General features: G+C 37.7%; 4 protein-coding genes across 6 annotated transcripts in view; 1 reads left to right on the forward strand and 3 right to left on the reverse strand.

Moving 5' to 3' along the window:
* Positions 1-13,329, reverse strand: part of LOC117983752 (transmembrane protease serine 9-like) — a 267,133-nt gene that overhangs the window by 208,333 nt on the left and 45,471 nt on the right. The window lies entirely within an intron of this gene.
* Positions 1-13,329, forward strand: part of mim (missing-in-metastasis) — a 142,019-nt gene that overhangs the window by 49,986 nt on the left and 78,704 nt on the right. For all 3 annotated transcript variants that reach the window (XM_034970360.2, XM_034970359.2, XM_069499603.1), the window contains exon 3: positions 1,589-1,662. In XM_034970360.2, the coding sequence (XP_034826251.1) occupies positions 1,589-1,662 (74 nt within the window). The remainder of the gene's footprint in view (positions 1-1,588; positions 1,663-13,329) is intronic.
* Positions 1,904-7,941, reverse strand: LOC117983753 (phenoloxidase-activating enzyme-like). The gene is made up of 6 exons (XM_034970373.2): positions 7,748-7,941; positions 6,028-6,188; positions 4,706-4,976; positions 3,608-3,752; positions 3,051-3,247; positions 1,904-2,859 (listed from the first exon to the last, which is right to left on the reverse strand). The coding sequence occupies exons 1-6, from the start codon at positions 7,815-7,817 to the stop codon at positions 2,456-2,458; spliced, it is 1,248 nt and encodes a 415-aa protein (XP_034826264.1). The 5' UTR covers positions 7,818-7,941; the 3' UTR covers positions 1,904-2,455.
* On the reverse strand, positions 9,847-12,457 carry LOC138402560 (uncharacterized). The gene is made up of 2 exons (XM_069499685.1): positions 12,021-12,457; positions 9,847-10,777 (listed from the first exon to the last, which is right to left on the reverse strand). The coding sequence occupies exons 1-2, from the start codon at positions 12,338-12,340 to the stop codon at positions 9,883-9,885; spliced, it is 1,215 nt and encodes a 404-aa protein (XP_069355786.1). The 5' UTR covers positions 12,341-12,457; the 3' UTR covers positions 9,847-9,882.

Below are 13,329 nucleotides of genomic sequence, written 5' to 3' on the forward strand. Positions count from 1 at the left end.
AATCAGAAATGAGGAGATCTGTAGGAGAACTAGAGTAACTGATATAGCTCGAGTTGCGAGGCTGAAGTCAGAAGTGGCAATGGGCAGGTCACATAGTTTGAAAAACCGATAGACGTTGGGGTCCCAATGTGCTAGAATTGGGACCACGCACCGGAAACTGCAGCGATGGAAGACCCCCAGCTAGGTGGACAGATGACATCAAACGAGTCGCAGGGAGCCGCTGGATTCAGGCGGCGCAAGATCGTGGTGTGTGGACGTCCTTACAAGAGACCTATGTCCAGCAGTGGACTTCTATCGGTTGATGATGATGATAATGTATAGTGAGCTGACTAATTTTCTTTAAGCAAAATGTTATTTTGAAATCTCTTAAGTGTGTATCGTGTCGAAAACTATTTGACTCTTGTTATAACGGATATGGCACCCACTTACGTTATGCCGTCCCAATGCACGATTGCTTCAACAATCGGTGTATCAATAAAGGCAACCTTTCATCCAATTGGCATTAGGCATAAAACGTAACAAGCGTTCCGAGCGCCTGCATTATTAGCTCGTAGCCTCGACTTGGAAGTTGGAGCAAACTGAAGCTGGTCAAATGGATAACTCTCGTCAGTCCTTCTCTGCTAAATACATGGTTCGAACAAAGGCCCCTTTGAGCGTAACAGAATTTGAGGCTTCACGAAATTTGCCCCATGGCGAAGCGTGCCTCAGGTTAGAGCAAATTTGCCCTCGTAACTATCTTGTCTTCAAAAAACCATCTGGTCATACCTATCAAAATAAGTGAAACTACACAAACACCAAGTCCAAAAATCTCAACAAATGTTCAAGTAGGTATTAATTTTACTTCTTGCACCGCGTAAAATGATACAATAATAAATACAGTCTTGTAATTTAAGCTGTACTCAAGTAAATAGGTAAGTAATTCTAATCTTTGAAATAATGATATTGTCATCATCAACACATCAAAATTCGGGTTTTCTCAGAATGAGAAGGGTTTCGGCCATTGCCCACCACGCTGTCAATCTCCAATCCAATGTCTGCCAATCCTTACTTATGTTATAAGGATTGGCAGACTTCACATACCTTTGAGAACATTATGGAGAACTCTCAAGCATGCAGGTTGCCTCACGATGTTTTCCTTCACCGTTAAAGCAAGTGATATTTAATTACTCCGAAACGTTAGAGGTGCGTGCAGGTGTTGGAACCCCCGACCTCCGCAATAGAAGTTCCACCACTAGGCTACCACGGCTTCAAAGATGTTAGTAGGTACCTCACTTAGGTATTTTTAAACAATTTTTTTTAAAGACATGACAGAGCAAAATCAGAGTGACAAATCTTTGCTATTTAATATTATAAAGGCGGATTGGTATTTGATAATTATGTTGACTAGTTATAGTTAAGAGAAGTTTTATCTAAGCGCGCAGCATACAAGCGATGTTTGATTCTAATTTGAATATTCCAAACCAGTTAACAGTTAAACCAATCAATCATGAAATTTTGAAGACACGCTCAACAAATTAATATCAATAAAAGCTATAAATCAAAATAAAAGAAGAAGAAAGACGATCAGGATCTGTGGTTATTTTTTCAGGTCAGCGCTGGTCGCCATCGCTGCGTTTCTCGATGCCTTTCAGAAGATTGCAGATGCTGCGACGAATGCAAGAGGTATGTTCGACTTTTTAATAGTATCTATAGTACGCGACAGGTCGAGATGGTAATGGGTATCAAGCGGGGGACGCCTCGCACACCCGCACGTCACCCGCGCTCGCCTGCCCCGGGTTAGCGCGGGGGGTGTGCAGGCCGTCCCCACCCCGATTGCATCATGACCTGTCGCGTACTATTAGGTAGGCTCAATCGGATGAAAAAAATGTAAATAATGTCGAATTCATAAAAACAAAAACGAACAACCATCGCAATAATATATTCATTTAATAAAACAATAAATAAATAGGTATAATATTGGTACCTACTCGTAAATGCAAGTGATACTTATTACTTAAATAAGGATTGTTTTATTTTATGCTTGTAGCAAAGACTCTTTTGTTTGCTTCGCAACAAAAGAAGTTTTATGGCTCCGAGATTTTGCGACGACTACTGGACTTATTTTACTATTAATTAGATAACTATTGAGTATATTCGGTATCAGCATAATGACCCTATTTGTAATGTAATTATTTAAAAATCATAGTTTTATCTATTTACATCTTAGTGTAAAATACCTATAATATCTAAATCTAATTTACAAAATATACTCGTACACACGAAACTATGGCGCTGGGTAACATTGAAGTTTAACCTAACTTATACCTAGGTACATCCTAGGTACCTCATAATACTTACATAAATACCTATAATACTTTATCATTCTTAATTTTCACTTATATTTTATACTCAAAATTTAAGTAGTAAGTTAAGCCTTAAAAAATTTTAGATTTTAAACCCAATCTCTAATTTATTGCTAATTTTGCCACTTAATAGTTTCCTTTATCCATGAAATATATCTGTATACGTTTGTGTGAGTAGCCGGTCTGCCTATTTCTCCACAACGTCTGGGCCCATAGCTGAGAACTCCGATGACATAATATCTGTCACTGTATTCGTACATCAAAGGTCCTCCAGAGTCGCCATCACAAGAATCTTTTCCGTCCGCTCCGCCGGCGCAGATTTGCGTGTCCATAACATCGGGGCCTTGCACTTTCTCGCATTTGTCCCAGGGTACATAAGGTATAGATACTTCTAGCTTTATTTCACTCGCCGACTTACCAGAACCGGTGCTACCCCAACCGGCCATAGTAAAGTTGGTTGATGGCTCAAATACCGGCATGAAGTTCCTGTCCGGTAAGCAGATTGCCTTGATAAAGTCTGAAAGTGGGAAAAGCATTGTCATTTTGTGCTTATCTTTTTTTTCTTTCTTAATTTATTTATAACAAGCGTATACCAGATATATATATATACATTGTTTGTCTCTCGCCAAACTGGTGAGCCAGTTTGTTGGCGATGCGTGCGCAATCTACATGCGTATTGTATGTTTCAGATATACATACGTTACCTACCGCTTGTTTTAACGCTTGTAACCATCTCTATAAGGCCAATATCATGAATCTTTTCCAAACGTCTGAACTGTGGATGTCGGTATGTTGTTTTTACTTCTATGATTTTCACTGTAATATTATCCATACCCCCGCCCTCCTGCTCCACATAGTCAGTTGGGAAAGAGGAAGTATTGTACTCCGCAAGACGGACATACAACCTGGAATAGTGGACGAAAATTTAAATTAAGTACAAGAAGTAAGTGAGACTGAGTAGATTTAAATAGGTATTTATATTAAAACTAGCCGTTGCCCGCGACTTCGTCCGCGTAAAGAAGATCGGCAAACACCCGTGTATTATCAGTGTCGCACTTAAGACTTACAGCATATTTCAAAGTCTTGACATTCAGTCAGTGACTGACTGACTGACTATATAAAATTCAAAGTCTTGACTGTCAGTGACTGACTGACTGACAGTCAAGACTTTGAATTTTATATATACAGACAGGTGATTCCGGAAAAAGGGTAAATAGTAATAGTGACACAAAATATAAGGGAAAATTAACAGGTAGATCACTTACGGTGGTCCATAGGTTCCATCAAGGCAATGCGCTGCTGTTAATACAAATTTGTGGGTAATGAGACCTCCACCACAAGCGAGAATCTCTCCAGGGTATTGCAAAAGAGCCAGCCATGGATATTGATCAATCCCGACCGCCTCACCGTCTAAAATAATATACTGGTAGTAAGATAAATTGAAAAGAATTACAATTGAAATATGATAAGGGATTAAACTTGGAATCACAAGCTTAAATCACTATAATCTGCCAAAACAGACAAATCTGTATGGTAAAACGTGCATCATGCGATATGCACCGCCCGTCCTTCCACTCATCGATGTATTCCACTAATACAGAAGCAGCAGTAATACATACTACTAATACACAACACCACACAAATGGACACACTCAATGTACGTTTCACTCCGATACTGGAGCATCTTTAGGAGATGTAGACTCCATTATGCACAATCGCAAAGATTTTCGCAAGATAGGGGATTAAATTCCTTAATGCCTGAAGATCATTGCGTGTTGCCAGTGATGACATACAGATCCGACGCGTAGTCGTTAACAGCTATGGGTCTTATAAAAACACTCAAAGTCACTCAATGGGCGGTGGATGCTCGGAGTTTCCCTACGTGAAAGGAAATTGAGGAGATCCGTATAAGAACAAACGTAACCGACAAAGGTAAAAATGCGAAATGGCAATGAGTGGGGCACATTGCTTGAGGAATTGATAGACGATGGTTGTTGGAATGATGACCTCTATTGGAAAGCATAGCGTCTCCCACCGCCTATTAGCTAGACAGGACGACATCAAACGTGTCCCAGGGAGCCGCTGAATTCAGGCGACGCAAGACCGTGGTGTGTGGAAGTTCCTACAAGAGACCTGTATCCTGCAGTGGACGTAAATCAGTTGACGAAGAAGAACAAGGAAGGCTTAAATTCACGCCTTATTGCATTAGACAACCTCTCTTGGAGATTATATTATTCGTTCGCAATTCATTGCCACTGTAATGGTACAATCATATCTAATTTCAACTGGATAAGTCTTGTATGATGTGTGATGACGATGATGATGAAGATGAGTTGATAAATCTGTGAATAAAGTAAACTTACTGACAATTTTGTTGGAACTTGAGGTATCAACCCCGCAGACTCTGTTGATTTCTTCTTCTTCTTTTGAAAACATCCTAGTTCCTAATACCTCTGATGCCGGTCGCGGTATTGACAATGGCACAGGGTCTAGAACTGTTACTGGAGTTTCAGAGTTCGTGAATACTGGGCTATTTGTGATTGGCGTTGGTGATATAACGTTGGTTGAAGAATGCGGATATAATACAGGAGTCGCTTGGAATCTATTCCATACAGATGGCGAAGGACAGCATACCTGAAACGTCATTAAGAAAATATTTTGAAAACTAGTAACAGAAGATTTGGTCAAACTTAACATAAAAAAACTTATTGAGATCTCTAAAGTAAACTGTTTTCTTTCTTCTACATAAACACTAAAATGATGTCCCAAGATTTAAGGATGAAAATGAAATGATTCTGTTATCCATTTTAGCAAGTTACATAAACTCAGCTAAATAACTATGATTGCGACGGTCGCAATTTATCAATCATTAAGTTTCGTTAATGTATCTTCTTCGTCCTTGTAATAGACAGAGAGCCAGCGCGTGACAGACCTTCCTTATTTTATAAAAGCTGAAAGTTTCTCTGCGTATTGTCCCCAACATTGGTAATATAATAATAATTTACTAAGCTTTAAAGGTGTCTCGCAGGTAGTTGCCGCGTTAGTCAAGTGTCTGGGAATGCATGACATGATTTCTAATACTATTCTGAAGAAAATATAAAAAAATTGACTTTATACGTTGACGTAAGATTTTTTACACCTCTATCACCTGTTATCTCCCAAAGCCACCATGATCCAAACAAACATACAAACAAACATTCCTCCCAGTATTGGGGACTATACGCAGATAAACTTTCAGCATTTATAAAATAAAGAAGGTCTGGCACGCGCTGGCTCTTAGGCCATACTATTTTGGTATTTAGTTAGTCAGTGTTTGTTTACTCTCGGAAATCAATTTGACAGACATGTTTTTATTAATTAGTACAGAAGTTACAACATACAGTAGGAAAATACGCGTATTTTCCCCAAGATTGTCCGGGGTTTCCCTTTGGCATGTTATAGTTTTAATGCTTTATTACGTCATTAAAAATTTATCTTGACAATGTTGAATAAATTTATTGTATAATAATGCATAATTATTGCTTTTTGATGCAAAATTCCGTTTGATTGCAGTTTTTAACTCGGATTTTTCAAGTCTAGTCGTCTAGATCTGTCAGTTTAAAACAACCGATGACCTGACTCAGCTCATAAATGATTAAAAGCAGAATCTTTCATTTTCATAGATAAAATAAAATTTTATACTCACTTTCATTTTACCTCCTGATGGACTACCGCAGTAGGACTGCTGGAAATACATGTTTTCATGTTGAGTTTTGTATTTCTTTTTGTAAAGGTCCATCAAAGGTTGACATTTTGAGATAAGGATGCATGTTCCTGCCTCTCCGTTTGGCACTTTGCATGGTTTCTCTGTAATAAGAAAGTTGTTATCTCTATATATAAAAATGATCGGATGCTTTTGTCTTCCTCCTAAATCCTATTAAGTGAAGTGACTAGTAGATTAATATACCTCATATCTAATTAACTACAGTAAAGCTTTCATGCAGGTTCTTTTATGCAAAAAATCGTCATGGTGTACCATCAAATCAGTGAGGAATCAGCCTGTGTTAGTTTAAAAATGTATACTTGTTTTAAGAAATCTGATGTACCAGACAGATATTTTGGACAACGTTTTAGTCCTTAATCTTAGGGCAAACCGTACTTGTCGTTGCCATGTTGACATGACAGTTGACACAGAGCAAATATGGCGAGCCCTTTCTCAAAGCGTTATACTAAGTAATTTTGAACCTGTAATCTGTATTAATTCAGGAAGGAAAACGTACAAACGTTATTAATTGGGTTAAAAATATAAACGTTGGGTGTTATAAATCACCCAATTGTTCTTTGCATACTTGTACGTTAATTGTACGCGTATGTTTGTATTGTAATTTAGCGTTGTCTATACTATTATTAAAAAGAGGTAATGTTTGTAAGTTTGTTTGTAGGGGGTAATCTCTGGAACTACTGATCCGATTTTGAAAATTCTTTCACTAGTCTCAAATAAAAGCTCTAGGCCTAAACGTTATTAGTGTTTAAACCACATACTATTTAAATACATGATTAAGAGCGATAAACCGATTTGCGGAAGTTTTCCACATTTTTAAGCCGTTCCACTCAAAATTCACCAGTTAAAGATTATTTGCCAATCGGAAAATCGGCCCTTAATCTATTCATTTCAGAAATCAAATTATAAACATTACAATTCGTTGTGTTCAGCAGTAACATTTAAGATTGATGACGTAATTCTTGTTTATTAACATGCTTATTGAAATTCTTTGAGCATGTAAACACGTTGATGCGAAAAATTTGTGGTTTTTGCCGTGACATTATTAACATTAATCGGTACTCGGTATTCATTTAATATTTAAAAAGACTAACAGCAGGGTAAATTTTATATTCACCAATGCTATGAGATACTTTTATCTAATAATAATAATAATAATACATTTTTTATATCTGACCCTTGGTGGTAATTTTTATATATCTTCTTCATAGATATTGGATGTTATCAAAATATTAGTGTTTCGTGACAAATAAAATCAAAACTTACCGTTGTTGACATTTCATCTCGATTTCCTAGTGTATTCCTAAGTAGTTCATTAATTAATAAGCTACCTACATGAAATTATTTATTATAGTGATAAGAAGAATAAACAATAAAACAAGATAAGGAGATTGCATGCATTGATTGATAGTTTCATAATTTTCCTACCAGAATCGGATGTTGCGATAAGCCTTTAAATATTTACTTGACCTATCATTTCCGGAATCATTCAAGTTAGTGAAGATAAAGATATACTTAGTTAAGATCAATAAAATGGCTTAAGGTTATATTAGTTAGTACTATTTGATAGAACTGTTGTCACTGTTGCTGTAAACTTGGTGATGAATGGTTAAAAAGTAGGTAAATAAATTCATAAATAACTCACGTGCTTCAATAATTTCCAACAAATACAAGAGGTACACAGCAAAAGCGCATAATTTTACTGCGATCTCCATATTCGTTTGTGACACAACGTTATGTCGTATAAGGAAAACACAAACCAGTCTAGTTGGGTTGCTCGGCCACACGCTACTGGCCTCTCGGTTGCAACGAGTCACCGAGGCAGACTGAGGTCCTCTTAAATGATGAGAGAAGTATAGCGGTGTTCTTTTGTGAGTATCGGAAAACTACAAATTTGTGCGCCTTAACACTATCGGACCGACCGACTCATTCGATTTGATACCATTATTGATTGATGAATAAAATTATTAGGATTGATTTGATAATATTGATTGATGAATAAAATTATTAGGATTGATTTGATAATATTGATTGATGAATAAAACTGAGCCAAACCGACCCGCCCAGGTTTCTACAGTCGATTACTGGGAACCGAGTAGGAACGTGTGTGTGTGCAGGCCAACAAACTTCTTTATCTAACGTAAACATTACTTAAGTTGGTTAAGTCACTTTTCTCTTTACAAATTGCTACCACAAACAGCATTTAATTGGAACTTGGAAGACATAAGAGGGATAAAGAGAAAATAACTCGAACTATTGAAGATAAAATCTTAAAAAAAGAGTGGCGGACATGTTGCATTTAGAAGGAAACCGTAACTAATAATAATTAATCAGCCCCTAAGACATATCTAAGTACATACCTACTAAGTAGACAGTTTTCAAAGACTATGAATTAGGTAGGTTCTAGAATCTAGAGGATGCCTGTGACTAGTCCGCATGGCACTGTATGGACTTAAAAAGAGATTTTTATTTATCGTGTAAAATATCAAAATAAATACCAGAGTACGCGAGTCCGACTCGCACTTGGCCGGTTTTTGATTTCCTGAGATAGAAAGTATCTGATCATGACGTGATTTCTAATACTGTTACGAAGAAAAAAAGATTCCGACGAATTGAGAACCTCCTCCTTTTTTTGAAGTCGGTTAAAAATATGAAAAATTTACACTTAATACTTTGACGTAAGATTTTGCACATATGTTACCTGTTAGGTACTGTTACCTAACAGGTAACACCTAACCACCATGTAACCTAAGCCAAGTCCCTGTATTGGCGACAATATGCAGAGAAACTTTCAGCTTTTATAAAATAACTAGCTGATGCCCACGACTTCGTACGCGTGGATTTAGGTTTATGAAAATCCCGCGGGAACTCTTTAATTTTTCAGGATAAAAAGTAGCCGATGTCCTTCCCCGGGATGTAAGCTAACTCTGTACCAAATTTCATTCAAATCGGTTAAACGTTGGGCCGTGAAAAGCTAGCAGACAGACAGACAGACACTTTCGCATTTATAATATTAGTATGGATATGGATTTTAATGGTGTATCTATAAACCCTTAACAACACTCGTGGTTTATCAGAGTGTTTTTTAAATGTATAGACCAGCGCTTGGCTGCAATCTCACCTGGTGGCAAGTGATGATGCAGCCTAAGGCTCAACTCACACCGAAAGAGCGTCGAGGCGCAGCGAAGCGGAGTGCAGTTTGAATTTTAACTTTATTTTCATTACTATAATACTTATTATCGCATGAGTAAACTCAAACGAGTCGCGCGGATGCCTGCGGCGCCGCGGGAATTCCGGCGAATTCCGAACGGAGCCGTGCGACTGCGCGAGAAGTCGCGGGAAGTCCCGAGAATGCTCGAGCAGTCGCGAGCGACCGCTGGCAATATCCCGCCCCTCACGCCCGCTTCCCGCGCGAGCATTCGCATTCATTCCTTGCAGTTCAACGAATACAGAAGTGATGGAAATTGATGAAGAAAAGCTTATTTATTTAGTGCAAATGTACGACTGCCTATACAATATCAAATCAAGGCATTACAGCGATAAACAAATGAAAAATAACGCTTGGCAAAAAGTGGGCGCTGAAATGAATATGTCTGGTAAGTATGTATTTGTTTAATTATTTTTATTTGAAAATTAAAATAAACCATTTTTTAAAATTTTAATTAAAATGAAAAAAAAACTTTTAATTGTTGCGATGTCGTCCGCAAATTCTAGAACTCGTTAGTTTACATACGGCGCAGTCTTTTGTAAAACTTCACACTATTTTGTTGTTAAATCTATTTAACTACGGGAAATCATTTCGTTTTGCCAAGAAACGGCACCACAAGAATTAAAATAAGTCTTAAATTTATCTCTTATAGAGATAGCATTTTCTCGGGAAACAGAATCCGCTTGAAGATTTTGTAATATACTATTTATTGGCACTGTTTCAATTATGTTTTCAAATATTTCATCATTTCTTAGGTAATTATGTAAACAAGTGCACGCTAGTATCATAATGTCCAGGTATTTGGGTTGCATTCTAATTCTCTTTTGGAAAACCTCAAATTTTTGTGTTAGTATTCCGAAACTGCTCTCTACAATACGTCTTGCACGGCTTAGGCGATAGTTAAATATTTTCTTCTCGACGTCTGTCGACATTTGGCTTCCAGGAAAAGGTCTCATTATGTGTTCATGTAGCGGGAAAGCCTCATCTCCAACAAATACATGTGGCAATGCTTCTGTCGTACCTGGCAAACATTTACTAGGTGGTATATCCAGTGTATTATTATTCAATAATTGTCCTAATCTGGAGCTGCTTAAAATGCCACTATCACTATTGCGACCGTATGCTCCAATATCGACTACAACGAATCGGTAATTTGCATCAGCTATGGCTAATAAAACTACACTGAAATATTTTTTGTAGTTATAAAATTGACTGCCGCTGTTCCAAGGTGCTCTTATATTAACATGTTTGCCATCTATGGCTCCTATACAGTTAGGAAAATTCCATTGAGTTTCAAATTCTTTTGCTAGTTTGGTCCATAGCTGAGCTGTCGGTTTTGGCATAACACGCGGCCGTAAACACTTCCATATCGCAGAGCAAGTTTCGTGAACAATTAGAAGTACAGTACTATATCCCATTCGATACTCGTGAGCTAGCGCTTTGAAACTGATAGCAGTAGTTAAAAATCTGAAACAAAATATAATTATTATCATCAGATATAGTTACACATATCGATAAATCAAGAGTAACAGCCCCGGTAGTTTGTCTACTTTTATCCGTGTGTATATATTATTATCTAGATTATTGTTACCATCATGAAAAATTAAAATCCATAAAAACATAACAAGATTGTTATATTAATAATTATATTATTACCATTTTCAGTGGAGAATTGCCAAAAGTCTTGGAAGAAATTACGAGATAGTTATAGAAAGGGCATTTCATTAAGAGAGAGTAGAAGTGGGTCAGCTAGAACAGTGGAACGCCCATTAAAATTTGAAAAAGAATTAGAATTCATAAAACCCTTCATGAAAAGCAGGAAACAAATTTCAAATTTAACGAGTTCGCCAGAAGATTCAGATATTACCACAGATGGCGAATATCAGTCTATGTCACCAAGACCGCAGTCGCAGCTATTACCGTCACCACGGCCACAGTCGCAGCTGTCAAACCAGACCTCTTCATCCAACGAACAGCCTCTCTAAATGTCAAATTTATTGTTCAAACAATATATTGAAGGAAAGCAAATAGAACATGACCCAACCATTAGTTTTTTCTTAACCGTGGGCCGAACTGTGAAAACAATGCCTAAAAATATTCAAGCCAAATTAAAGGGCGAAATTTTCCGCCTTATAAATGAAACGGAAATAAGACTTGCCGATGACACCGGTGATAAAATGACACGAGATACAGCTGAATTCAACTTATCTGCCACAGGAAATAATACAACCATGCCATCTTCTTCAAATTATCCATTGGAAACAACCAGTATCAGTCCTAGATCTGTGACAGAAAATTACAATGAAACAAACATTCCAACCACATCCTTTTCATACACACCATCCAAAATACCGTCTACTTCAACAAGTTATCAAGAAACGAACACAGAAAATATCTACGAGACAAACTCCCCACTTCCGATTTATTCAACCTTAACTTCCAGATCTAGTTCATTCGACCCACCTCCATCGCCTTATATACCACAGGCTATGTCGAAATCACAACAAAGATCCTCTGATTCTGTATTGCGTGAAGAGGATTCCGAAACCAATATCGATACGACATTTGACTATTAAAGAACTGTTGCCTTAAAACTATTTTAAAACTATTTTTTATTCTTTAAAACTATTTTATTTTTTTGTTAGAATAGTGTATTTGAACAATAAATAACAATACAATTGAACCATATACTTTTTATTTACTAACTTACCTGAGGCAGACTGACAGTCTTTCTTCAGCGGAAATAGCCAATCTATAATTGGTATTTTGTTTTTGAATATGTGGCCTGAGAATTTCCAACAAACTTTCAAATTTGTCATAGTTCATTTTATAATAGTCATAATAAATGCTAGGATACAGATGTAAATTTGTGCAAAATGTTTGAAATTGGCCAAACAAACGTCTTTTCTTCCACAGGTCGTGTACCCAAATATTTCTTTTTCTTTTAAATCTTTCCCTCCTTATCTCTTCGGCCTCTTCCTCTTCTGCTTCAATTATATGTGCAATAATAATTAAATCCAAAATACCCATTTTCACTGCTTAAACACAAGTTTACTCCAGTTTTGTTGGAAGTGAACTGCGCATAGGGGAGCGACCCGTGAATTCATCCCGCGACCTCTCGAGCATTCCAGCGACTTCTCGAGCATTCCAGCGACTTCTTGAGCAGTCGCGGGAATCCGCGCGCCTTCTTTATCGAGCGGGTCGCTGCGCTTCGCTGCCCTTCGCCGCTCTTTCGGTGTGAGTTGAGCCTTAGACAGAGCGCGCTTGCCTAGAAGATGCCTATTCACCCTCGACTTGAAGGTACCCTTATTATAAAATTGAAGGGAAAACTGTTGACGGAAGGGTGTTCCATATTATTTTAGCGTTTCGAATTAGAAACAAACCAATCACAAACGAAACTATGTTTTCGAAGTAAATTTCGAATGTTTTTTTGAAAACAGGTTATCTAATAGAGTAGTAGGTACCTACAGAAAACATAGTTTTGTTTGTGATTGGTTGGTGACTTGAAATGGTTAACGCCCACTGAGTTTTTGTAAGGTACCTATGAGTACAGATAGAGCCCTTTAATAACTTCTCTCAGTGGAAAGAGTACAGGCACTTGTGCGTGTGATCAACCCATCGCCGGCTCACTACAGAGCACGCCTCTCAGAGTTAGAAGGGTTTTTTCCATAGTCTACCACGCTGGCCATGTGCGGATTGGAGAACATTATCTCAGGCATGCAGGTCGTTTTTCACGATGTTTTTCTTCACCGGTAAAGCAAGTGATATTTAGTTACTTAAAACGCACATGACTCCGAAAAGTTAGAGGTGCGTGTCCGGGTTCGAACCTCCGACCTCCGATTAGAAGGCGGACGTCCTGACCACTAGGCTATCACAGCTTAGTAAGTAGGTACACTGTATTAGAAAGGGGATTAGATTGATTGTAATAAGTAGGTACCTATTGTATAAACTCTTTATTGCGTATAGCTGATCCCCGCGGCTTCGCCCGCGTAGATTTAGGTTTTTAAAGATCCCGTATA

This window comes from Maniola hyperantus, chromosome 7, assembly GCF_902806685.2.
Source record: "Maniola hyperantus chromosome 7, iAphHyp1.2, whole genome shotgun sequence".
NCBI lineage: Eukaryota > Metazoa > Arthropoda > Insecta > Lepidoptera > Nymphalidae > Maniola > Maniola hyperantus.

Coding starts and splice junctions, on each gene's coding strand:
- LOC117983753 (XM_034970373.2), bottom strand. CDS start 7,817: ATGGAGATCGCAGTAAAATTATGCGCTTTTGCTGTGTACCTCTTGTAT. Junction 6,189..7,747: donor GTTGGAAATTATTGAAGCAC/GTGAGTTATTTA, acceptor TTCTTATTACAG/AGAAACCATGCAAAGTGCCA. Junction 2,860..3,050: donor TACAAGCGTTAAAACAAGCG/GTAGGTAACGTA, acceptor TCCCACTTTCAG/ACTTTATCAAGGCAATCTGC.
- LOC138402560 (XM_069499685.1), bottom strand. CDS start 12,340: ATGGGTATTTTGGATTTAATTATTATTGCACATATAATTGAAGCAGAA. Junction 10,778..12,020: donor AGACTGTCAGTCTGCCTCAG/GTAAGTTAGTAA, acceptor ATTTTGTTTCAG/ATTTTTAACTACTGCTATCA.